Below are 27,685 nucleotides of genomic sequence, written 5' to 3'. Positions count from 1 at the left end.
TATTATACTTTGTCGCTGTCTCCCGCGTTTGCGAGGTAGCGCAAGGAAACAGACGAAAGAAATGGCCCCCCCCCCATACACATGTATATACATACGTCCACACACGCAAATATACATACCTACACAGCTTTCCATGGTTTACCCCAGACGCTTCACATGCCCTGCTTGTATCCACTGACAGCACGTCAACCCTGGTATACCACATCGCTCCAATTCACTCTATTCCTTGCCCTCCTTTCACCCTCCTGCATGTTCAGGCCCCGATCACACAAAATCTTTTTTACTCCATCTTTCCACCTCCAATTTGGTCTCCCTCTTCTCCTTGTTACTCACTCGATCAAACCACCTCACACCACACATTGTCCTCAAACATCTCATTTCCAGCACATCCATCCTCCTGCGCACAACTCTATCCATAGCCCACGCCTCGCAACCATACAACATTGTTGGAACCACTATTCCTTCAAACATACCCATTTTTGCTTTCCGAGATAATGTTCTCGACTTCCACACATTCTTCAAGGCCCCCAGGATTTTCGCCCCCTCCCCCACCCTATGATCCACTTCCGCTTCCATGGTTCCATCCGCTGCCAGATCCACTCCCAGATATCTAAAACACTTCACTTCCTCCAGTTTTTCTCCATTCAAACTCACCTCCCAATTGACTTGACCCTCAACCCTACTGTACCTAATAACCTTGCTCTTATTCACATTTACTCTTAACTTTCTTCTTCCACACACTTTTCCAAACTCAGTCACCAGCTTCTGCAGTTTCTCACATGAATCAGCCACCAGCGCTGTATCATCAGCGAACAACAACTGACTCACCTCCCAAGCTCTCTCATCCCCAACAGACTTCATACTTGCCCCTCTTTCCAAAACTCTTGCATTTACCTCCCTAACAACCCCATCCATAAACAAATTAAACAACCATGGAGACATCACACACCCCTGCCGCATACCTACATTCCCTGAGAACCAATCACTTTCCTCTCTTCCTACACGTACACATGCCTTACATCCTCGATAAAAACTTTTCACTGCTTCTAACAACTTTCCTCCCACACCATATATTCTTAATACCTTCCATAGAGCATCTCTATCAACTCTATCATATGCCTTCTCCAGATCCATAAATGCTACATACAAATCCATTTGCTTTTCTAAGTATTTCTCACATACATTCTTCAAAGCAAACACCTGATCCACACATCCTCTACCACTTCTGAAACCACACTGCTCTTCCCCAATCTGATGCTCTGTACATGCCTTCACCCTCTCAATCAATACCCTCCCATATAATTTATATATATATATATATATATATATATATATATATATATATATATATATATATATATATATATATATATATATATATATATATATCTTTTTCTTTTAAACTATTCGCCATTTCCCACGTTAGCGAGGTAGCGTTAAGAACAGAGTACTGGGCCTTTTTTGGAATATCCTCACCTGGCCCCCTCTGTTCCTTCTTTTGGAAAATTAAAAAAAAAAAAACGAGAGGGGAGGATTTCCAGCACCCCGCTCCCTCCCCTTTTAGTCGCCTTCTACGACACACAGGGAATACATGGGAAGTATTTTTAATCCCCTATCCCCAGGGATAGATATATATATATCTCTCAACCACACTCTTTTTATTTCCACACCTCTCTCTTACCCTTACGTTACTTACTCGATCAAACCACCTCACACCACACATTGTCCTCAAACATCTCATTTCCAGCACATCCATCCTCCTGCGCACAACTCTATCCATAGCCCACACCTCGCAACCATACAACATTGTTGGAACAACTATTATTTCAAACATACCAGCTTCTGCAGTTTCTCACATGAATCAGCCACCAGCGCTGTATCATCAGCGAACAACAACTGACTCACTTCCCAAGCTCTTTCATCCCCAACAGGCTTCATCCTTGCCCCTCTTTCCAAAAACTCTTGCATTCACCTCCCTAACAACCCCATCCATAAACAAATTAAACAACCATGGAGACATCACACACCCCTGCCGCAAACCTACATTCACTGAGAACCAATGACTTTCCTCTCTTCCTACACGTACACATGCCTTACATCCTCGATAAAAACTTTTCACTGCTTCAAACAACTTGCCTCCCACACCATATATTCTTAATACCTTCCACAGAGCATCTCTATCAACTCTATCATATGCCTTCTCCAGATCCATAAATGCTACATACAAATCCATTTGCTTTTCTAAGTATTTCTCACATACATTCTTCAAAGCAAACACCTGATCCACACATCCTCTATATATAAAAAAATATATATATATATATATATATATATATATATATATATATATATATATATATATATATATATATATATATATTTTTTTTTTCTTTTCTTTTAAACTATTCGCCATTTCCCGCGTTAGCGAGGTAGCGTTAAGAACAGAGGACTGGGACTTTCTTGGAATATCCTCACCTGGCCGCCTCTGTTCCTTCTTTTGGAAGATTAAAAAAAAAAAAAAAAAAAAAAAAAAAAAAAAAAAAAAAACGAGAGGGGAGGATTTCCAGCCCCCCACTCCCTCCCCTTTTAGTCGCCTTCTACGACACACAGGGAATACGTGGGAAGTATCCTTTCTCCCCATCCCCAGGGATAGATATATATATATCTCTCAACCACACTCTTTTTATTTCCACACCTCTCTCTTACCCTTACGTTACTTACTCGATCAAACCACCTCACACCACACATTGTCCTCAAACATCTCATTTCCAGCACATCCATCCTCCTGCGCACAACTCTATCCATAGCCCACACCTCGCAACCATACAACATTGTTGGAACAACTATTATTTCAAACATACCAGCTTCTGCAGTTTCTCACATGAATCAGCCACCAGCGCTGTATCATCAGCGAACAACAACTGACTCACTTCCCAAGCTCTTTCATCCCCAACAGGCTTCATCCTTGCCCCTCTTTCCAAAAACTCTTGCATTCACCTCCCTAACAACCCCATCCATAAACAAATTAAACAACCATGGAGACATCACACACCCCTGCCGCAAACCTACATTCACTGAGAACCAATGACTTTCCTCTCTTCCTACACGTACACATGCCTTACATCCTCGATAAAAACTTTTCACTGCTTCTAACAACTTGCCTCCCACACCATATATTCTTAATACCTTCCACAGAGCATCTCTATCAACTCTATCATATGCCTTCTCCAGATCCATAAATGCTACATACAAATCCATTTGCTTTTCTAAGTATTTCTCACATACATTCTTCAAAGCAAACACCTGATCCACACATCCTCTATATATAAAAAAATATATATATATATATATATATATATATATATATATATATATATATATATATATATATATATATATATATATTTTTTTTTTCTTTTCTTTTAAACTATTCGCCATTTCCCGCGTTAGCGAGGTAGCGTTAAGAACAGAGGACTGGGACTTTCTTGGAATATCCTCACCTGGCCGCCTCTGTTCCTTCTTTTGGAAGATTAAAAAAAAAAAAAAAAAAAAAAAAAAAAAAAAAAAAAAAAAACGAGAGGGGAGGATTTCCAGCCCCCCACTCCCTCCCCTTTTAGTCGCCTTCTACGACACACAGGGAATACGTGGGAAGTATCCTTTATATATATATATATATATATATATATATATATATATATAATATATATATTTTTTTCATACTATTCGCCATTTCCCGCGATAGCGAGGTAGCGTTAAGAACAGAGGACTGGGCCTTTGAGGGAATACCCTCACCTGGCCCCCTTCTCTGTTCCTTCTTTTGGAAAATTAAAAAAAACTGAGAGGGGAGGATTTCCAGCCCCCCGCTCCCTTCCCTTTTAGTCGCCTTCTACGACACGCAGGGAATACGTGGGAAGTATTCTTTCTCCCCTATCCCCAGGGAATATATATATATATATATATATATATATATATATATATATATATATATATATATATATATATATATATATATATATGTATATAGTTCTGGGAGTATGTGATAGAATGTAAGAAAGTAAATTCTCGATTAATATGGGTAAAACTGAAAGTTGATGGAGAGAGATGGGTATTTATTGGTGCATATGCACCTAGGCATGAGAAGAAAGATCATGAGAGGCAAGTGTTTTGGGAGCAGCTGAATGAGTGTGTTAGTGGTTTTGATGCACGAGACCGGGTTATAGTCATGGGTGATTTGAATGCAAAGGTGAGTAATGTGGCAGTTGAGGGAATAATTGGTATACATGGGGTGTTCAGTGTTGTAAATGGAAATGGTGAAGAGCTTGTAGATTTATGTGCTGAAAAAGGACTGGTGATTGGGAATACCTGGTTTAAAAAGCGAGATATACATAAGTATACATATGTAAGTAGGAGAGATGGCCAGAGAGCGTTATTGGATTACGTGTTAATTGACAGGCGCGCGAAAGAGAGACTTTTGGATGTTAATGTGCTGAGAGGTGCAACTGGAGGGATGTCTGATCATTATCTTGTGGAGGCTAAGGTGAAGATTTGTATGGGTTTTCAGAACAGGAGAAGAGTGAATGTTGGTGTGAAGAGGGTGGTGAGAGTAAGTGAGCTTGGGAAGGAGACTTGTGTGAGGAAGTACCAGGAGAGACTGAGTACAGAATGGAAAAAGGTGAGAACAATGGAAGTAAGGGGAGTGGGGGAGGAATGGGATGTATTTAGGGAATCAGTCATAGATTGCACAAAAGATGCTTGTGGCATGAGAAGAGTGGGAGGTGGGTTGATTAGAAAGGGTAGTGAGTGGTGGGATGAAGAAGTAAGATTATTAGTGAAAGAGAAGAGAGAGGCATTTGGACAATTTTTGCAGGGAAAAAATGCAATTGAGTGGGAGATGTATAAAAGAAAGAGACAGGAGGTCAAGAGAAAGGTGCAAGAGGTGAAAAAGAGGGCAAATGAGAGTTGGGGTGAGAGAGTATCATTAAATTTTAGGGAGAATAAAAAGATGTTCTGGAAGGAGGTAAATAAAGTGCGTAAGACAAGGGAGCAAATGGGAACTTCAGTGAAGGGCGCAAATGGGAGGTGATAACAAGTAGTGGGGATGTGAGAAGGAGATGGAGTGAGTATTTTGAAGGTTTGTTGAATGTGTTTGATGATAGAGTGGCAGATATAGGGTGTCTTGGTCGAGGTGGTGTGCAAAGTGACAGGGTAAGGGAAAATGATTTGGTAAACAGAGAAGAGGTAGTAAAAGCTTTGCGGAAGATGAAAGCCAGCAAGGCAGCAGGTTTGGATGGTATTGCAGTGGAATTAATTAAAAAAGGGGGTGACTGTATTATTGACTGGTTGGTAAGGTTATTTAATGTATGTATGACTCATGGTTAGGTGCCTGAGGATTGGCAGAATGCGTGCATAGTGCCATTGTACAAAGGCAAAGGGGATAAGAGTGAGTGCTCAAATTACAGAGGTATAAGTTTGTTGAGTATTCCTGGTAAATTATATGGGAGGGTATTGATTGAGAGGGTGAATGCATGTACAGAGCATCAGATTGGGGAAGAGCAGTGTGATTTCAGAAGTGGTAGAGGATGTGTGGATCAGGTGTTTGCTTTGAAGAATGTATGTGAGAAATACTTAGAAAAGCAAATTGATTTGTATGTAGCATTTATGGATCTGGAGAAGGCATATGACAGAGTTGATAGAGATGCTCTGTGGAAGGTATTAAGAATATATGGTGTGGGAGGCAAGTTGTTAGAAGCAGTGAAAAGTTTTTATCGAGGATGTAAGGCATGTGTACATGTAGGAAGAGAGGAAAGTGATTGGTTCTCAGTGAATGTAGGTTTGCGGCAGGGGTGTGTGATGTCTCCATGGTTGTTTAATTTGTTTATGGATGGGGTTCTTAGGGAGGTAAATGCAAGAGTTTTGGAAAGAGGGGCAAGTATGAAGTCTGTTGGGGATGAGAGAGCTTGGGAAGTGAATCAGTTGTTGTTCGCTGATGATACAGCGCTGGTGGCTGATTCATGTGAGAAACTGCAGAAGCTGGTGACTGAGTTTGGTAAAGTGTGTGAAAGAAGAAAGTTAAGAGTAAATGTGAATAAGAGCAAGGTTATTAAGTACAGTAGGGTTGAGGGTCAAGTCAACTGGGAGGTAAGTTTGAATGGAGAAAAACTGGAGGAAGTAAAGTGTTTTAGATATCTGGGAGTGGATCTGGCAGCGGATGGAACCATGGAAGCGGAGGTGGATCATAGGGTGGGGGAGGGGGCGAAAATTCTGGGAGCCTTGAAGAATGTGTGGAAGTCGAGAACATTATCTCGGAAAGCAAAAATGGGTATGCTTGAAGGAATAGTGGTTCCAACAATGTTGTATGGTTGCGAGGCATGGGCTATGGATAGAGTTGTGCGCAGGAGGATGGATGTGCTGGAAATGAGATGTTTGAGGACAATGTGTGGTGTGAGGTGGTTTGATCGAGTAAGTAACGTAAGGGTAAGAGAGATGTGTGGAAAAAAAAGAGCATGGTTGAGAGAGCAGAAGAGGGTGTTTTGAAATGGTTTGGGCACATGGAGAGAATGAGTGAGGAAAGATTGACCAAGAGGATATATGTGTCAGAGGTGCAGGGAACAAGGAGAAGTGGGAGACCAAATTGGAGGTGGAAAGATGGAGTGAAAAAGATTTTGAGTGATCGGGGCCTGACCATGCAGGAGGGTGAAAGGCGTGCAAGGAATAGAGTGAATTGGAACGATGTGGTATACCAGGGTCGACGTGCTGTCAATGGATTGAACCAAGGCATGTGAAGCATCTGGGGTAAACCATGGAAAGTTTTGTGGGGCCTGGACGTGGAAAGGGAGCTGTGGTTTTGGTGCATTATACACAACAGCTAGAGACTGAGTGTGAACAAATGTGGCCTTTGTTGTCTTTTCCTAGCGCTACCTTGCGCACATGCGGGGGGAGGGGATTGTCATTTCATGTGTGGCAGGGTGGTGATGGGAATGAATAAGAGCAGACAGTATGAATTATGTATATGTGTATGTATGTATATGTCTGTGTGTGTATATATATGTATACATTGAGATGTATAGGTATGTATATGTGCTGTGTGTGGATGTGTATGTATATACATGTGTATGTGGATGGGCCGGGGCATTCTTTCGTCTGTTTCCTTGCGCTAGCTTGCTAACAAGGAACCTGGATGTTTTGGCTCTGAATGAAACGAAGCTCAAGGGTAAAGGGAAAAAGTGGTTTGGAAATGTTTTGAGAGTACTGTCAGGGGTTGGTGAGAGGACATGAGGAAACGAAGGAGTACCACTACTCCTGAAGCAGGAGTTGTGGGAGTACATGACATAGTGTAAGAAAGTAAACTCTAGATTGACATGGGTAAAACTGAAAGTGGATGGAGAGAGATGGGTGATTATTGGTGCCTCTGCATCTGCTCATGAGAAGAAAGATTATGAAAGGCAAGTGTATTGGGAGCAGCTGAGTGTGTTAGCAGCTTTGATGCACAAGACTGGGATATAGTGATGGGCGATTTGAATGCAAAGGTGAGTCATGTGGCAGTTGAGGGTATAATTGGTGTACATGGGGTGTTCATTGCTGTAAAAGTAAATGGTGAAGAGCTTGTAAATTTGTGTGCTGAAAAAGGACTGGTGATTGGGAATATATGGTTTAAGAAGAGAGATATACATAAGAATACATATGTAAGTAGGAAAGATGGCCAGAGAGCATTATTGGATTACACGTTGATTGATTGGCACATGAAAGAGAGACTTTTGGATGTTAATGTGCTGAGAGGGGCAACTGGAGGGATGTCTGATCATTATATAGTGGAGACAAAGTTGAAGATATGTAAAGGTTTTCAGAAAAGAAGAGAGAATGTTGGGGTGACGAGAGGTGAGAGTAAGTGAACTTGGCAAAGGGGGCTAATGAGGAGGTAATAACAAATAGTGGTGATGTGAGAAAGAGATCAAGTGAGTATTTTGAAGGTTTGCTGAATGTGCTTGATGACAGAGTGGCAGATATAGGGTGTTTTGGCCAGTGGTGAGCGAAGTGAGAGAGTCAGGGAGAATGGTTTGGCAAACAGATAAGAGGTAATGAAAGCTTTGTAGAAGATGAAAGCCGGCAAGGCGGCGGGTTTGGATGGTATTGCAGTGGAATTTATTAAAAATGGGGTAACTGTGTTGTTGACTGGTTGGTAAGGATATTCAATGTATGTATGGATGGTTCACTGTGAAGTGCATGAAGATTGGCAGAACGCATCAATAGTGCCATTGTACAAAGGCAAAGGTGGATAAGGATGCGTGTCAAATTACAGAGGAACAAGTTTGTTGAGTATTCCTGGGAAATTATATGGGAGGGTATTCATCGAGAGGGTGAAGGCATCTACAGAACATCAGATTGGGGAAGAGCAGTGTGGTTTCAGAAGTGGTAGAGGATGTGCGGATCAAGTGTTTGGTTTGAAGAATGTATGTGAGAAATAATTAGAAAAATAGATGGATTTGTATGTAGCATTTATGGTTCTGGAGAAGGAATATGATAGAGTTGATAAAGATGTTCTGTGGGAGTTGCTAGAAGCAGTGAAAAGTTTTTATCGAGGATGTAAGGCAGGTGTACGAGTGGGGGGAGAGGAAAGTGAATGGTTCCCAGTGAATGTCGGTTTGCGGAAGGGGTGTGTGATGTCTCCATGGTTGTTTAATTTGTTTATGGGTAGGGTTGTTAGGGAGGTGAATGCAAGAGTTTTGGAGAGAGGGGCAAGTATGTAGTCTGTTGTGGATGAGAGGGCTTGAGAAATGAGTCAGTTGTTGTTAGCTGATGATGCAGCACTGGTGGCTGATTCGAGTGAGAAACTGCAGAAGTTGGAGACTGTATTAACTAAAGTGTGTGAAAGAAGAAAGCTGAGAGTAAATGTGAATAAGAGTATGTTTATTAAGTTCAGTAGGGTTAAGGGACAAGTCAACTGGGAGATAAGTTTGAAGGGAGAAAAACTGGAGGAAGTGAAGTGTCTTAGATATCTGGGAGTGGATTTGGCAGAGGATGGAACCATGGAAGAGGAAGTGAGTCACAGGGTGGAGGAGGGGGCGAAGGTTCTGGGAGCAGTGAACAATGTGTGGAAGGTGAGAAAGTTATCTTGGAATGCAAAATTGGGTATGTTTGAAGGAATAGTGGTTCCAACAATGTCATATGGTTGTGAGACATGGGCTATAGATAAGGTTGTGTGAAGGAGGGTGGATGTGTTGGAAATGAAATGTTTGAGTACAATATGTGGTGTGATGTTTTGATCAAGTAAGTAATGAAAGGGTAAGAGATAAGTGGTAATAAAAAGAGTGTGGTTGAGAGAGCAGAAGAGAGTGTATTGAAATGGTTTGGTCGCACGGAGCGAATGAGTGAGGAAAGATTGACAAAGGATATATGTGTCAGAAGTGGAAGGAATGAGGAGAAATGGGAGTCAAATTGGGGGTGGAAGGATGGAGTGAAAAAGATTTTGAACGATCAGGGCCTGAACATGCAGGAGGGTAAAAGGGGTGCAAGGAATAGAGTGAATTGGAATGATGTGGTATACTAGAGTAGACGTGCTGTCAGTGGATTGAACCAGGGCATGTGAAGTGTCTAGGGTAAACCATGGAAAGTTTTGTGGGGCCTGGATGTGGAAAAGGAGCTGTGATTTCAGTGCATCAAACATGACAGCTAGAGACTGAGTGTGAATGAATGTGTCCTTTGTTGTCTTTTCCTAGCGCACGTCTGGGAGGAGGGGGGCACTGTTTCATGTGTGGCAGGGTGGCAACAGGCATTAATAAAGGCAGCAAGTACAAATTATGTACATGTGTATATATGTATGCGTGTTAGTATGTATATATATGTATATGTTGAAATGTATAGGTATGTATATGTGTGTGTGTGGACATGTATATACATGTGTATGTGGGTGGGTTGGGCCATCCTTTCATCTGTTTCCTTGCGCTACCTCGCTAACGCGGGGTGGTGACGGGAATGAATAAAGGCAGCACGTATGAATTATATGCATGTGTATATATGTATAAGTCTGTGTATTTATTTATTTATTATGCTTTGTCGCTGTCTCCCGCATTAGCGAGGTAGCATAAGGAAACAGACGAAAGAATGGCCCATCCCACCCACATACTCATGTATATACATACACGTCCACACACGCAAATATACATATATATACATCTCAATGTATACATATATATATACACACACAGACATATACATATATACACATGTACATAATTCATACTGTCTGCCCTTATTCATTCCCGTCGCCACCCCGCCACACATGAAATGACAACCCCCTCCCCCAGCATGTGCGCGAGGTAGCGCTAGGAAAAGACAACAAAGGCCACATTCATTCACACTCAGTCTCTAGCTGTCATGTGTAATGCACTGAAACCACAGCTCCTTTTCCACATCCAGGCCCCATAAAACTTTCCATGGTTTACCCCAGACACTTCACATACCCTGGTGCAATCCATTGACAGCACTTCGACACTGGTATACCACATCGCTCCAATTCACTCTATTCCTTGCACGCATTTCACCCTCCTGCATGTTCAGGCCCCAATCACTCAAAATCTTTTTCACTCCATCTTTCCACCTCCAATCAGGTCTCCCACTTCTCCTCATTCCCTCCACCTCTGACACATATATCCTCTTGGTCAATCTTTCCTCACTTATTCTCTCCATGTGACCAAACCATTTCAAAACACCCTCTTCTGCTCTCTCAACCACACTCTTTTTATTATCACAAATCTCTCTTACCCTTTCATTACTTACTCGATCAAACCATATCAAACCACATATTGTCCTCAAACATCTCATTTCCAGCACATCCACCCTCCTCCGCACAACTCTAATTATAGCTCACGCCTCACAACCATATAACATTGTTGGAACCACTATTCCTTCAAACATACCCATTTTTGCTTTCTAAGATAGCATTCTCGACTTCCACACATTTTTCAACTCTTGGAACCAAGAGTGCCAGAAAATCAGTGGTGTAACTGTAATTTGAAAGCTCTTGATGGAACAGATGACTACTTGAGGGATTATGATGCTAATGACAGCATGATTGAGGATGAAGGTATTGATAATCCTCTGGCTGAAGATGGTGTTGATCCATATGACAAAGCTGTTCAAGGAGAGGACTGGTAGGAGCTGTTTGGTGCTGAAGACGATGACAAGGAAAATTATTTTGTTGGATTTTAATGAGAATATTCCGAAATATGGCATCGTAGTTTTCTTTTGTTTCAAATTAAATTAACAAAATTGAGGTTTCAAATTCAATGAAAAAAATTAATGTATCCATAAACTTTTAGAAATGAATACTTTATGTTTAATATTGTCCTGCGCTACCATGCTGTAACTTAACATGCATTTGGCTACTTTGTGCTTGCTATGATAATGCAGGAGATCTGCCCTGGCAACTATGCCAAATAATATGAGACTGAGTTGGATTATTATACCGTGTGAAATATCGAAAATATTTTCATTACCAGTATTTTTTGTAGATCTATACCATATATGAAATGATAAGTTAGCCTTGAGCTAAGAACTTCAACACAGACTACTGAAAGCATGTTGTAATGTAAGTTAGCCTACTGTAAGTTGGTGAGCTTCATCTGCTGAAGGCGTAGTACTACACAGCTTTTCATTGCAAATTGGTACATATTTTACATTTCCATTGTTTACTGGTAGTAACTGGTAAACATTTTTTATGTCAAGTTAAAAGTTGCTCCTAACCCTTCCTATCATGAACAGATTTCAACCTAAATCATTACTCATGTATACAATGACCCCAATTTTTTGTCTAAAAATTCAGTCTTAAAAACTTTTACTATACACAAGTATATACAGTATGTACATGAGTGGATGTTTCCTTGTGCTACCTCACAAACATGGAAATAGCAATCAAGTACGAAAAAAATAATCCCTACAAAGTTTCTTTTTGTAAAGCACGTCTAAAAAATTAGTATTTATTTATCTATTTTGCTTTGTCGCTGTCTCCTGTGTTAGCGGGGTAGCGCAAGGAAACAGATGAAAGAATGGCCTAACCCACCCACATACACATGTATATACATACACATCCACACACTCAAATATACATACCTATACATCTCAATGTATACATATATATACACACACAGACATATACATATATACACATGCACATAATTCATACTGTCTGCCTTTACTCATTCCCATCGCCACCTCGCCACACATGAAAATAACCACCCCCTCCCCCCAAATGTGTGCGAGGTAGCGCTAGGAAAAGACAACAAAGGCCACTTTCGTTCACATTCAGTCTCTAGCTGTCATGTAATAATGCACAGAAACCACAGCTTCCTTTCCACATCCAGGCCCCACACAACTTTCCATGGTTTACCCCAGACACTTCACATGCCCTGCTTCAATCCATTGACAGCACGTCGACCCCGGTATACCACATCATTCCAATTCTCTCTATTCCTTTTTCACCCTCCTGCATGTTCAGGCCCAGATCACTCAAAATCTTTTTAACTCCATCCTTCCACCTCCAATTTGGTCTCCCACTTCTCCTCGTTCCCTCCACCTCCGACACATATACCCTCTTTGTCAATCTTTCCTCACTCATTCTCTCCATATGACCAAACCATTTCAACACACCCTCTTCTGCTCTCTCAACCACACTTTTTACTACCACACATCTCTCTTACCCTATTATCATTTACTCGATCAAACCACCTCACACCATATACTGTCCTCAAACATCTCATTTCCAGCACATCCACCCTCCTCCGCACAACTCTATCCATAGCCCACGCCTCGCAACCATATAACATGTTGGAATCACTATTCCTTCAAACATACCCATTTTTGCTTTCCGAGATAATGTTCTCGACTTCCACACATTCTTCAACGCTCCCAGAACTCTCGCCCCCTCCCCCACCCTATGATTCACTTCCGCTTCCATGGTTCCATCCGCTGCCAAATAAACTCCCAGATATCTAAAACACTTCACTTCCTCCAGTTTTTCTCCATTCAAACTTACCTCCCAATTGCCTTGACCCTCAACCCTACTGTACCTAATAACCTTGCTCTTATTCACATTTACTCTCAGCTTTCTTCTTTCACACACTTTACCAAACTCAGTCACCAGCTTCTGCAGTTTCTCACATGAATCAGCCACCAGCGCTGTATCATCAGCGAACAACAACTGACTCACTTCCCAAGCTCTCTCATCCACAACAGACTGCATACTTACCCCTCTTTCCAATATTCTTACATTCACCTCCCTAACAACCCCATCCATTAACAAATTAAACAACCATGGAGACATCACACACACCTGCCGCAAACCTACATTCACTGAGAACCAATCACTTTCCTCTCTTCCCACACATACACGTGCCTTACATCCTTAATAAAAACTTTTCACTGCTTCTAACAACTTGCCTCCCACACCATATATTCTTAATACCTTCCACAGAGCATCTCTATCAACTCTATCATATGCCTTCTCAAGATCCATAAATGCTACATACAAATCCATTTGCTTTTCTAAGTATATCTCACATACATTCTTCAAAGCAAACACCTGATCTGCACATCCTCTACCACTTCTGAAACCACACTGCTCTTCCCCAATCTGATACTCTGTACATGCCTTCACCCTCTCAATCAATACCCTCCCATATAATTTCCCAGGAATACTCAACAAACTTATACCTTTAATTTGAGCACTCACTTTTATCCCCATTGCCTTTGTACAATGGCACTATGCAAGCATTCTGCCAATCCTCAGGCACCTCACTATGAGTCATACATACATTAAATAGCCTTACCAACCAGTCAACAATTCAGTCATCCCCTTTATTAATAAATTCCACTGCAATACCATCCAAACCCGCTGCCTTGCCGGCTTTCATCTTCCGCAAAGCTTTTACTACCTCTTCTCTACTACCTCTTCTCTGTTTACCGAATCATTTTCCCTAACCCTCTCACTTTGCACACCACCTCGACCAAAACACCCTATATCTGCCACTCTATCATCAAACACATTCAACAATCCTTCAAAATACTCACTCCATCTCCTTCTCACATCACCACTACTTGTTATCACCTCCCCACTTGCCCCCTTCACTGAAGTCCCCATTTCTTCAATTGTCTTACACACTTTATTTATCTCCTTCCAAAACATCTTTTTATTATCCCTAAAATTTGATAATACTCTCTCACCCCAACTCTCATTTGCCCTCTTTTTCATCTCTTGCACCCTTCTCTTGACTTCCTGCCTCTTTCTTTTATACGTCTCCCACTCATTTGCATTATTTCCCTGCCAAAATCATCCAAATGCCTCTCTCTTCTCTTTCACTAATAATCTTACTTCTTCATCCCACCACTCACTACCCTTTCTAATCTGTCCACCTCCTAAGCTTCTCATGCCACAAGCATCTTTTGCGCAAGCCACCACTGCTTCCCTAAATACATCCCATTCCTCCTCCACTCCCCTTACCTCCTTTGTTCTCACCTTTTTCCATTCTGTTCTCAGTCTCTCCTGGTACTTCCTCACACAAGTCTCCTTCCCAAGCTCACTTACTCTCACCACTCTCTTCACCCCAACATTCTCTATTCTTTTCTGAAAACCTCTACAAATCTTCACCTTCACCTCCACGAGATAATGATCAGACATCCCTCCAGTTGCACCTCTCAGCACATTAACATCCAAAAGTCTCTCTTTTGTGTGCCTATCAATTAATATGTAATCCAATAACGCTCTCTGGCCATCTCTCCTACTTACATACGTATCCTTATTTACATTTCTCTTTTTAAACCAGGTATTCCCAATCACCAGTCCTTTTTCAGAAGAAAGTTAAGAGTAAATGTGAATAAGAGCAAGGTTATTAGGTACAGTAGGGTTGAGGGTCAAGTCAATTGGGAGGTGAGTTTGAATGGAGAAAAACTGGAGGAAGTGAAGTGTTTTAGATATCTGGGAGTGGATCTGGCAGCGGATGGAACCATGGAAGCGGAAGTGGATCATACGGTGGGGGAGGGGGCGAAAATTCTGGGAGCCTTGAAGAATGTGTGGAAGTCTAGAACATTATCTCGGAAAGCAAAAATGGGTATGTTTGAAGGAATAGTGGTTCCAACAATGTTGTATGCTTGCGAGGCGTAGACTATGGATAGAGTTGTGCGCAGGAGGATGGATGTGCTGGAAATGAGATGTTTGAGGACAATGTGTGGTGTGAGGTGGTTTGATCGAGTAAGTAACGTAAGGGTAAGAGAGATGTGTGGAAATAAAAAGAGCGTGGTTGAGAGAGCAGAAGAGGGTGTTTTGAAATGGTTTGGTCACATGGAGAGAATGAATGAGGAAAGATTGACCAAGAGGATATATGTGTCGGAGGTGGAGGGAACGAGGAGAAGAGGGAGACCAAATTGGAGGTGGAAAGATGGAGTGAAAAAGATTTTGTGTGATCGGGGCCTGAACATGCAGGAGGGTGAAAGGAGGGCAAGGAATAGAGTGAATTGGAGCGATGTGGTATACCGGGGTTGACGTGCTGTCAGTGGATTGAATCAAGGCATGTGAAGCGTCTGGGGTAAACCATGGAAAGCTGTGTAGGTATGTATATTTGCGTGTGTGGACGTATGTATATACATGTGTATGGGGGTGGGTTGGGCCATTTCTTTCGTCTGTTTCCTTGCGCTACCTCGCAAACGCGGGAGACAGCGACAAAGCAAAAAAAAAAAAAAAAAAAAAAAAAAAAAATTACAAACTCTTCACCATTTCCATTTACAACACTGAACACCCCATGTACACCAATTATTCCCTCAACTGCCACATTACTTACCTTTGCATTCAAATCACCCATCACTATAACCTGGTCTCATGCATCAAAACTACTAACACACTCACTCAGCTGCTCCCAAAACACTTGCCTCTCAAGATCTTTCTTCTCATGCCCAGGTGCATATGCACCAATAATCACCCATCTCTTTCCATCAACTTTTAGTTTTACCCATATCAGTCTAGAGTTTACTTTCTAACACTCCATCACATACTCCCAACACTCCTGTTTCAGGAGTAGTGCTACTCCTTCCCTTGCTCTTGTCCTCTCACTAACCCCTGACTTTACTCCCAAGACATTCCAAAAACACTCTTCTCCTTTACCCTTGGGCTTCGTTTCACTCAGAGCCAAAACATCCAGGTTCCTTTCCTCAAACATACTACCTATCTCTCCTTTTTTCTCATCTTGGTTACATCCACACACATTTAGACACCCTAATCTGAGCCTTCGAGGAGGATGAGCACTCCCCATGTGACTCCTTCTTCTGTTTCCTCTTTTAGAAAGTTAAAATACAAGGAGAGGAGGGTTTCCAGCCCCCCGCTCCCGTCCCTAAAAATTAGTAAGTCCACTTTTTCCATGAAAGAAGTGAAAAAATTGGGACTCTGGGAGGTGTTGGGATTGCAACCCTATTTTCCTTATGCAAGAGTTGGCTGCATGCACTTTTTTTCCAGGAATGCATCCCAGCACATAGAAGGGGAAGGGGAAATATATATGACAAAAAAGGACAGGATTAACTTCTCAACTTTGTAGAGGGAATGTAAATGTACTTAAGAAAATGGTTAAAGTGCACATGAAAAACAAAAAACATGGAAAACCAATTTCAGAGGTTAAGCACATGTGTTAGGTCTCTATACTCCAGCGACCCACTATCTGGTGATCTGTTTATAGTGTTATTAAAAAAATTGATTAATGGAAAAAACTGAAAAAATTGACAAATTTAAAAATACAGTATTATTGATACTGTATTATGGATACTGCCTACAATGAAACAAGTAAAATGATATACATAAACACACACAAATATTAAGTTTCAAAACTGTACAGTTCACAGCAATAAGTATTTCCTCTGATAAGCGATCATTTGCTAGCAAGCAGGAGCATCCCCATGACAACCAGCACAGGTGTTACAGTGAATACAAATGTGCAGTTTACCTTATAATACTGCATTAAAAACACCTGTACCTAAAATGTTGCACAAGAGAGGAAAGTGCCCATTGAGTCTCATGCTTCTGAGAAGAAGAATAGGAAGAGAAACATACTGGAAGTAAAGCTAAAAATTTTGAGACACTTTCATGCTGGTCAATGTAGTGTTGGTATCAGAGCCTTCACCTACCAAAAAAACTTCATATTTAGTGTTATCTCTTAAGTTTCATTCTAATACAGTATTTCAAGGTATATGCTCTGTAACTAAATACTTAGATTAGTAATGTGCCTACATCATACTGTACGTTCTGAGGCTTTTTATTTGTCTTTTCATGAGCAAATTAGATTGAAAAAAATCCCCAAGGAACATAATCTCAAGATAATCCCAACAGAAAATGAAATTCACAGTAGAGTGCTTCCATTACGTTGTGACTTCTAGAAAAACATCCCTAAAGTGAAGTGGATACCAGAAGTGTATGGGGATTATATGGCAAATCACAAGAACATTCAGGATGAAAAAAAAAAAGAAAAACAGGATAAAATGAGTGGCTGACCACTACATGGTACAAAAAAAGAAAAACAAACAAACATGCAATTGATTTATATAAACATCCATGGAGGAACAAGACAATCCTTCCCATTCATGACCGTGTTTACATGGATTAAGAGGGGTCACCTGCCCTTGCCTACTATCTTGAAATGCTGACTTAAACACATCATCATATGTGACCTCACCTAACACAGTTACTTTTCCTCAAATTACCTGTATTCTATGAAATCAAAAAAATAAATTTCTACTTACCACCTGAGGCAGCTCAAGGTTTATGCTAATGCCAAGACGCTTAAGTGTTTCCAGTTTCCTCCTGTAAGCTGTCTTAAGTTTCTTTATTCTAATGCTATCTTCCTTCTTAGAGCGAACCCTGTTGAGCTGTCAAAAAGTAGACATGTATTAAAGAATTACAAGCAATCAAGAGGGAACATAATGGAGCATTGTCATAAAAATCCATAAAGAACATTCAACATGAGCATGGATGACTTTATTGATCAATACAAACATGGCCAACTCATATATTGTGCCAAGAAAAATTGAGGCAAAATCCAAAGGCTTCATTATAATGGCTCCAACAAAACTTAAGATTTCACACATAATCCTGTTTATTGCTCTTTTCCCATACTGATGCATCATTTTCCACTTAGCAAGGCAATTAGACATCTAGAATGGATGAAGGACTGCCTAATCTCTAGCTATCATGTATAATATTACAAAACCTTATCCACAGATAAGACTCACAGATCCTTCTGTACTTTCCCCAACCACAGCCCTCTACAAGCACGTTGCCCTCAGTATACCACAATGCTCCAATTCATGCAATCCTAGGCATGCCTTTCATCTCCCTGCACATTCAGACTCCAGTAATTCAGAGCCTCTCCAACTCCATCCTTCTATCTTCTAAGGCTCCCCCTTAGTATATACAGCAATAATGCAAAAACAAACACAGCAACGGTCACATGACTGCAACATTAGTGCCACACATAAAATATGGTTAAGGGACAGATACCACAGACAAGAAATCTAGATAAACAGAAGAAGGGAATGAAGAAAAACCAAATTTTCCAACAAGCAGAGAAAGGAACAATTGGAAGAAAGGATAAAAGATAATGGAAATAATGGAGTCACATAGAAGAGAACAGAGCTTAAGAGAAGAGAAAGTAATCAAAAGCATGGATCTAAATCCAAAAGCCCTATTTGCTTACATAAACAAAGAAAGAACAAAAAGTCTGTGACTGGACCCTTCAAGGAAGGTGCCAAGTATGTACATGAAACCTCCACCTCAAAAAAAAATCTGCAAAATGTTAAATAACCAAAGTATGTCAGTATTTAGTACAAGAATGATGAAATATTCAATGAATATGACAAAATGATAAACATGCAAATACAGATATAAATGTATATCAAAGAAAAATAACTGAAAAAACAGATCAGCTTAAGAGAAAACTCAACACCATGGCCAGGCGGAAGTCCAGCAATATTCAAAGAAAGATATGAAAGAAACAATAATCAATCCTCATACAATGCTTCTGAGACAAACCATAGACCAATCAAGCACAACAAGTATACATAAAATGGCATCTGTCTATCTATCTATATTTCTGATGCCTGTCCCCATCAGGAACTCCCTCAAGGGGGTTGCAATGAAAAAAGTGTCTCCATAACTGATGAACTTTTGTGCCACTTGTTAGACTTTTAGTGTTTCACCTTTAACAGACCATTGGCAGAGGGCAATTCCAACGCAGTGTTTCCACAGGCTCCAAATGACAACTACTACCTAATGTTCTAATACTTATACCAACTACATCTACCTAATGTTCCTGTCTAATGTCCTTACCTTCTACTACTTCTACTACTAATTTTTTTTTTTTTTGCTTTGTCGCTGTCTCCCGCGTTTGTGAGGTAGCGCAAGGAAACAGACGAAAGAAATGGCCCAACCCACCCCCATACACATGTATATACATACACGTCCACACACGCAAATATACATACCTACACAGCTTTCCATGGTTTACCCCAGACACTTCACATGCCCTGATTCAATCCACTGACAGCACGTCAACCCCGGTATACCACATCGATCCAATTCACTCTATTCCTTGCCCTCCTGTCACCCTCCTGCATGTTCAGGCCCCGATCACACAAAATCTTTTTCACTCCATCTTTCCACCTCCAATTTGGTCTCCCACTTCTCCTCGTTCCCTCCATCTCCGACACATATATCCTCTTGGTCACTCTTTCCTCACTCATTCTCTCCATGTGCCCAAACCATTTCAAAACACCCTCTTCTGCTCTCTCAACCATGCTCTTTTTATTTCCACACATCTCTCTTACCCTTACATTACTTACTCGATCAAACCACCTCACACCACATATTGTCCTCAAACATCTCATTTCCAGCACATCCACCCTCCTCCACACAACTCTATCCATAGCCCACGCCTCGCAACCATATAACATTGTTGGAACCACTATTCCTTCAAACATACCCATTTTTGCTTTCCGAGATAATGTTCTCGACTTCCACACATTCTTCAAGGCTCCCAGGATTTTCGCCCCTTCCCCCACCCTATGATCCACTTCCGCTTCCACGGTTCTATCCGCTGCCAGATCCACTCCCAGATATCTAAAACACTTTACTTCCTCCAGTTTTTCTCCATTCAAACTTACCTCCCAATTGACTTGACCCTCAACCCTACTGTACCTAATAACCTTGCTCTTATTCACATTTACTCTTAACTTTCTTCTTTCACACACTTTACCAAACTCAGTCACCAGCTTCTGCAGTTTCTCACATGAATCAGCCACCAGCGCTGTATCATCAGCGAACAACAACTGACTCACTTCCCAAGCTCTCTCATCCACAACAGACTTCATACTTGCCCCTCTTTCCAAAACTCTTGCATTCACCTCCCTAACAACCCCATCCATAAACAAATTAAACAACCATGGAGACATCACACACCCCTGCCACAAACCTACATTCACTGAGAACCAATCACTTTCCTCTCTTCCTACACGTACACATGCCTTACATCCTCGATAAAAACTTTTCACTGCTTCTAACAACTTGCCTCCCACACCATATATTCTTAATACCTTCCACAGAGCATCTCTATCAACTCTATCATATGCCTTCTCCAGATCCATAAATGCTACATACAAATCCATTTGCTTTTCTAAGTATTTCTCACATACATTCTTCAAAGCAAGGAGGGCAAGGAATAGAGTGAATTGGAGCGATGTGGTATACCGGGGTTGACGTGCTGTCAGTGGATTGAATCAAGGCATGTGAAGCGTCTGGGGTAAACCATGGAAAGCTGTGTAGGTATGTATATTTGCGTGTGTGGACGTATGTATATACATGTGTATGGGGGGGGGTTGGGCCATTTCTTTCGTCTGTTTCCTTGCGCTACCTCACAAACGCGGGAGACAGCGACAAAGTATAATAAAAAAATAATAATATTCTTCAAAGCAAACACCTGATCCACACATCCTCTACCACTTCTGAAACCACACTGCTCTTCCCCAATCTGATGCTCTGTACATGCCTTCACCCTCTCAATCAATACCCTCCCATATAATTTACCAGGAATACTCAACAAACTTATACCTCTGAAATTTGAGCATTCACTCTTATCCCCTTTGCCTTTGTACAATGGCACTATGCACGCATTCCGCCAATCCTCAGGCACCTCACCATGAGTCATACATACATTAAATGACCTTACCAACCAGTCAATAATACAGTCACCCCCTTTTTTAATAAATTCCACTGCAATACCATCCAAACCTGCTGCCTTGCCAGCTTTCATCTTCCGCAAAGCTTTTACTACCTCTTCTCTGTTTACCAAATCATTTTCCCTAACCCTCTCACTTTGCACACACCTCGACCAAAACACCCTATATCTGCCACTCTATCATCAAACACATTCAACAAACCTTCAAAATACTCACTCCATCTCCTTCTCACATCACCACTACTTGTTATCACCTCCCCATTTGCGCCCTTCACTGAAGTTCCCATTTGCTCCCTTGTCTTACGCACTTTATTTACCTCCTTCCAGAACATCTTTTTATTCTCCCTAAAATTTAATGATACTCTCTCACTCCAACTCTCATTTGCCCTCTTTTTCACCTCTTGCACCTTTCTCTTGACCTCCTGTCTCTTTCTTTTATACATCTCCCACTCAATTGCATTTTTTCCCTGCAAAAATCGTCCAAATGCCTCTCTCTTCTCTTTCACTAATAATCTTACTTCTTCATCCCACCACTCACTACCCTTTCTAATCAACCCACCTCCCACTCTTCTCATGCCACAAGCATCTTTTGCGCAATCCATCACTGATTCCCTAAATACATCCCATTCCTCCCCCACTCCCCTTACTTCCATTGTTCTCACCTTTTTCCATTCTGTACTCAGTCTCTCCTCGTACTTCCTCACACAAGTCTCCTTCCCAAGCTCACTTACTCTCACCACCCTCTTCACCCCAACATTCACTCTTCTTTTCTGAAAACCCATACAAATCTTCACCTTTGCCTGCACAAGATAATGATCAGACATCCCTCCAGTTGCACCTCTCAGCACATTAACATCCAAAAGTCTCTCTTTCGCGCGCCTGTCAATTAACACGTAATCCAATAACGCTCTCTGGCCATCTCTCCTACTTACATACGTATACTTATGTATATCTCTCTTTTTAAACCAGGCATTCCCAATCACCAGTCCTTTTTTCAGCACATAAATCTACAAGCTCTTCACCATTTCCATTTACAACACTGAACACCCCATGTATACCAATTATTCCCTCAACTGCCACATTACTCACCTTTGCATTCAAATCACCCATCACTATAACCCGGTCTCGTGCATCAAAACCACTAAGCTGCTCCCAAAACACTTGCCTCTCATGATCTTTCTTCTCATGCCCAGGTGCATATGCACCAATAATCACCCATCTCTCTCCATCAACTTTCAGTTTTACCCATATTAATCGAGAACTTACTTTCTTACATTCTATCACATACTCCCCCAACTCCTGTTTCAGGAGTACTGCTACTCCTTCCCTTGCTCTTGTTCTCTCACTAACCCCTGACTTTACTCCCAAGACATTCCCAAACCACTCTTCCCCTTTACCCTTGAGCTTCGTTTCACTCAGAGCCAAAACATCCAGGTTTCTTTCCTCAAACATACTACCTATCTCTCCTTTTTTCACATCTTGGTTACATCCACACAAATTTAGACACCCCAGTCTGAGCCTTCAAGGAGGATGAGCACTCCCCGCGTGACTCCTTCTTCTGTTTCCCATTTTAGAAAGTTAAAAAAATACAAGGAGGGGAGGATTTCTGGCCCCCCGCTCCCGTCCCCTCTAGTCGCCTTCTACAACACGCGAGGAATGCGTGGGAAGTATTCTTTCACCCCTATCCCCAGGGATAATACACATATATATGCATATATATATATATATATATATATATATATATATATATATATATATATATATATATATATATATATATATATATGATCCCTGGGGATAGGGGATTAAGAATACTTCCCACGTATTCCCTGCGTGTCGTAGAAGGCGACTAAAAGGGGAGGGAGCGGGGGGCTGGAAATCCTCCCCTCTCGGTTTTTTTTTTCAAGTTTCCAAAAGAAGGAACAGAGAATTGGGCCAGGTGAGGGTATTCCCTCAAAGGCCCAGTCCTCTGTTCTTAACGCTACCTCGCTAATGCGGGAAATGCCGAATAGTTTGAAAAAAAAAAAAAAAAAGAAAATATATATATATATTTTTTTTTTTTTTTTTTTTTTTTTTTTTTTTATACTTTGTCGCTGTCTCCCGCGTTTGCGAGGTAGCGCAAGGAAACAGACGAAAGAAATGGCCCAACCCCCCCCATACACATGTACATACGTCCACACACGCAAATATACATACCTACACAGCTTTCCATGGTTTACCCCAGACGCTTCACATGCCTTGATTCAATCCACTGACAGCACGTCAACCCCTGTATACCACATCGCTCCAATTCACTCTATTCCTTGCCCTCCTTTCACCCTCCTGCATGTTCAGGCCCCGATCACACAAAATCTTTTTCACTCCATCTTTCCACCTCCAATTTGGTCTCCCTCTTCTCCTCGTTCCCTCCACCTCCGACACATATATCCTCTTGGTCAATCTTTCCTCACTCATTCTCTCCATGTGCCCAAACCATTTCAAAACACCCTCTTCTGCTCTCTCAACCACGCTCTTTTTATTTCCACACATCTCTCTTACCCTTACGTTACTCACTCGCTCAAACCACCTCACACCACACATTGTCCTCAAACATCTCATTTCCAGCACATCCATCCTCCTGCGCACATCTCTATCCATAGCCCACGCCTCGCAACCATACAACATTGTTGGAACCACTATTCCTTCAAACATACCCATTTTTGCTTTCCGAGATAATGTTCTCGACTTCCACACATTTTTCAAGGCTCCCAAAATTTTCGCCCCCTCCCCCACCCTATGATCCACTTCCGCTTCCATGGTTCCATCCGCTGACAGATCCACTCCCAGATATCTAAAACACTTCACTTCCTCCAGTTTTTCTCCATTCAAACTCACCTCCCAATTGACTTGACCCTCACCCCTACTGTACCTAATAACCTTGCTCTTATTCACATATATATATATATATATATATATATATATATATATATATATATATATATATATATACACATACATACGCACACATACACACATATACATATATATACATATGAAAAAATGTACGAAATAATTTAGAAAACTGAAACTTCTAGCTTGAAATGAAATGAAAAAAAATGAATGTCACATAATGGTTCAACCTCTGGCTATGGAAAAGGGAAATGTATAATTTATTTACACAAACGTCAATAGTAGTTTTCATCAATTTAACCACTGTATCATACTGCCTGGTCTACTTCTCTTATCATGAAACTACTAATACTAATACTATTTCTATTTCTACATTAAAACAATTTAGACTGAAACATGAAGTAGGAGAAAGCTGAAAACAATAAAACTGGAGATAAATTGAAGTGATAAACTGTAGCATGTTGTATTAGTACAAGCAAAATCGTAAAATACTGAAGCATGCTCAGAATATACAAAAGGCAATTCATATTACAGAAAGGAAAGGCACAGCATATTTAGATGGATGTAAGTGAAATAATGGCCATGATGAATGGATGTGTAAAAGATTGAGGGGAATTCCAAGATAGACATGGAACTAGTGGTGGATTATGTGTAATGGGATATGGAATTACATGGAGAATTCTTTCTTTCTTTCAAACTATTAGCCATTTCCCGCATTAGCGAGGTAGCGTTAAGAACAGAGGACTGGGCCTTTGAGGGAATACCCTCACCTGGCCCAATTCTCTGTTCCTTCTTTTGGAAAATTAAAAAAAAAACCGAGAGGGGAGGATTTCCAGCCCCCCGCTCCCTCCCCTTTTAGTCGCCTTCTACGACACGCAGGGAATACGTGGGAAGTACTCTTAATCCCTATCCCCAGGGATGATATGTGAAATATATATGTCCAATGCAAGGACAGTACAACATATCTGAGAAAGGAATAATGTACAAGAAAAAAGACAAAATGTTATCCGCAGGGATAGAAGAGAAAGAATACTTCCCATGTGTTCCCTTCCTCATATTCTAATTTCAAAAGTTTCAACAGAAGGAGGAGCCAAGTGAGGAGTGCTCATCCCCCTTGAAGGCTAAGACTAGGGTGTCTGAAAGGAAAGGAAGAAAAGAGAGATAGCTAGAATGTTTGGGGAGAGGAAACTGGATGTTCTAGCTAAGAGTCTAATAAAGTTAAAAGGGAGGAGGAAAGAATGGTCTGGGAATGTTTCTAGGGTAAAGTCAGGGGTTAGAGTGAGAAAGGAAGAAGGAAGGGGTAGCACTGCTGCTGAAGCTAGAGTTCCAAAAATGTGTGAAAGTGTAAGGAAGTGGACCTAAGACTCGTGGGTAAAAATAAAATTGGATTACAAGAGATGGGTGATTATTAGTCTAATGCTCATGCATCTGGAAATGAGAAGATTAAGGAAGAGAGCCAAATGTTTTGGGAGTAAAAGTACACCACCAATTTTCCGGCAATCTTGGTTCCAAAGCCTTGCTGAATTAACCATCTTGCTGGACCAACTATGGTCAGATTATAATAATTCATCAACACACCTCTATCCCATTAATTATATACCTCCCATAAGTCTAAAGTATACCATGGACTGCTAGAAATTTAAATTAAACAAATATTAAATGTTTGAGCACCCTAAGATGGTAAGTCTGTCCTTAGATTGTTTGAATCCTATGGAGTCTTCTTCGTCATCTGTTGTTAGTGTTTTCATAGGTGTGCATCACCAGAATAAGCAGTTTCGTCTGCATTTGACACCTGCTCAGGACTGAGGTGCTCGTCAGCTTTGAGTTTCGCAAATTCATCCACACACTTGGCAGCTCCTTCATGGTTTGCAGACCGCTTTTCTCTGCACACTTTATTCATGGAAATTCTATGACACTTCTTGAATCTTTGAAGCCATCCTTCACTATAGTCACGCTCATGTTGTAATTTAAGTTCTTTATGAAACAACTTAGCCAGGTCCATTATCATGCTACCTGAGAAGTCCACTCCATCACTCCGACACTGTTGAAACTATTCCATCATCACTCAATCGTGCTCAGTACTCTTACCATCTTTCATGGTTTTTCTAATCATCATTTGCTTCTTGGAATCAGTCTGCACAGAATTTCAATATTTTCTCTCTTTGCTTCTTTATATCATAAACAGTTAATGAACCAATACAGTAGATGTCACAGAGCTTACACTTAGAAACACCACGGTCCATTTTTTCAACAGATCTACTTTATCTTGGATAAATATGGACTAGTGTTAATGTTTGACACTACAAATGACACTCTCATATGTCTAAGAAGCCATAGCTAGGGTTAAATTTAAGCAAAATAAGTTAAGAATCTCAATGAATTGCAGTATCACCACTAACTAATGCAGTGTAAAGAATCAAATAAACTTGCCCTACACACAACACCATCTGTAGCCGTGCAGTAAACTAGTTTGGTGGCTGTGGTAATTTCAAGTTCCCTTACGTAATTGTGTCCGGACTAAAGGAGGTGCCGAACCATCAGTTGCAGGAAATTCAGTGGTTTACCTGTACTAAAGTGAAAGTGTCAGCAGTTTTGATGAAAAGGATCAAGTATTAATAATAGATGAGTTGAATGTAGGAGTCAGGAATGCCAGTGGCAAATGACTCTAGGGCCAGAAAAATATTAGTAGGTGGAAAAAGGGGCAACATGTGCGCGAAGCGCACATCACGAGCACAAAGTGCGAAGTCCCATGCGGCCGGGGTCCAGGGCCCTGCCTTAGGACATATGCTGTCGCATCACGCACATGTACAAACCATTAGCAAAGCATGCAAAAAGCAAGAGCGGGAGAGAAGCTTAATCTCGCTAGGTTAGCGATCCAGTTGTTTTGCGATATTCGTATTTTCAATTACATACAGAATATATACAAAATCCACGATCGATATATGAAAACATCCGTCAAGAGTCTACTTGTTCATTTTCCGGCTGTCATCATTAGAAAGACAAGTGACAGACAGAGAGAAAAATGGGAAACCGGAAATTTGACTCCAATTGATCAAAAGCCAGAATTCCGGCAATTGCCGGAAAACTGGCATCTTTGAGAAGTAGGTAGTGTCGCTAGTAAGGGGGAATGGGCTACCTGTTGTGGTGAACAAAAATGGCAAACACCTTGTGAAACTGTGCACTGAAAAATGACATATACAAGAGATCATGGATGAGTCTGAAAGATGGCAATGGGGCATTATTGGATTATTTACTAATCAACAGTCACACAACAGAGACTCTTGGAGGTAAATATGCTGAGAGGTGCAGCTGGTAGGATGTCTGATCATTACTTTGTGGAGGCGAGGGTGATCATTTGTAAAGACTTTGGTGAAAGAGGAAATTATATGGGAGAATATTTGTAAAGACTTTGGTGAAAGAGGAAATTATATGGGTAGGAAGAGGCTGTAAAAGTGTGTGAGCTCAAAAAGAGGCTTGTGAGAAGGAAAGAAATAGTTGGAGAGCTTGTGTGCTGAATGGAAAACGGTGAATGAAATTAGAGC

The 27,685-nt window shown here is 41.0% G+C and overlaps 1 protein-coding gene across 1 annotated transcript in view; it reads right to left on the bottom strand.

Moving 5' to 3' along the window:
- The window catches only part of LOC139750367 (uncharacterized), a 146,237-nt gene that overhangs the window by 9,681 nt on the left and 108,871 nt on the right, over positions 1 to 27,685 (bottom strand). The window contains exon 6 of the mRNA XM_071665086.1: positions 17,767 to 17,892. Coding sequence (XP_071521187.1) covers positions 17,767 to 17,892 — 126 coding nt within the window. The remainder of the gene's footprint in view (positions 1 to 17,766; positions 17,893 to 27,685) is intronic.

Source organism: Panulirus ornatus, chromosome 9 (genome assembly GCF_036320965.1).
Source record: "Panulirus ornatus isolate Po-2019 chromosome 9, ASM3632096v1, whole genome shotgun sequence".
NCBI lineage: Eukaryota > Metazoa > Arthropoda > Malacostraca > Decapoda > Palinuridae > Panulirus > Panulirus ornatus.
This window is presented reverse-complemented; position numbering and strand designations above follow the sequence as displayed.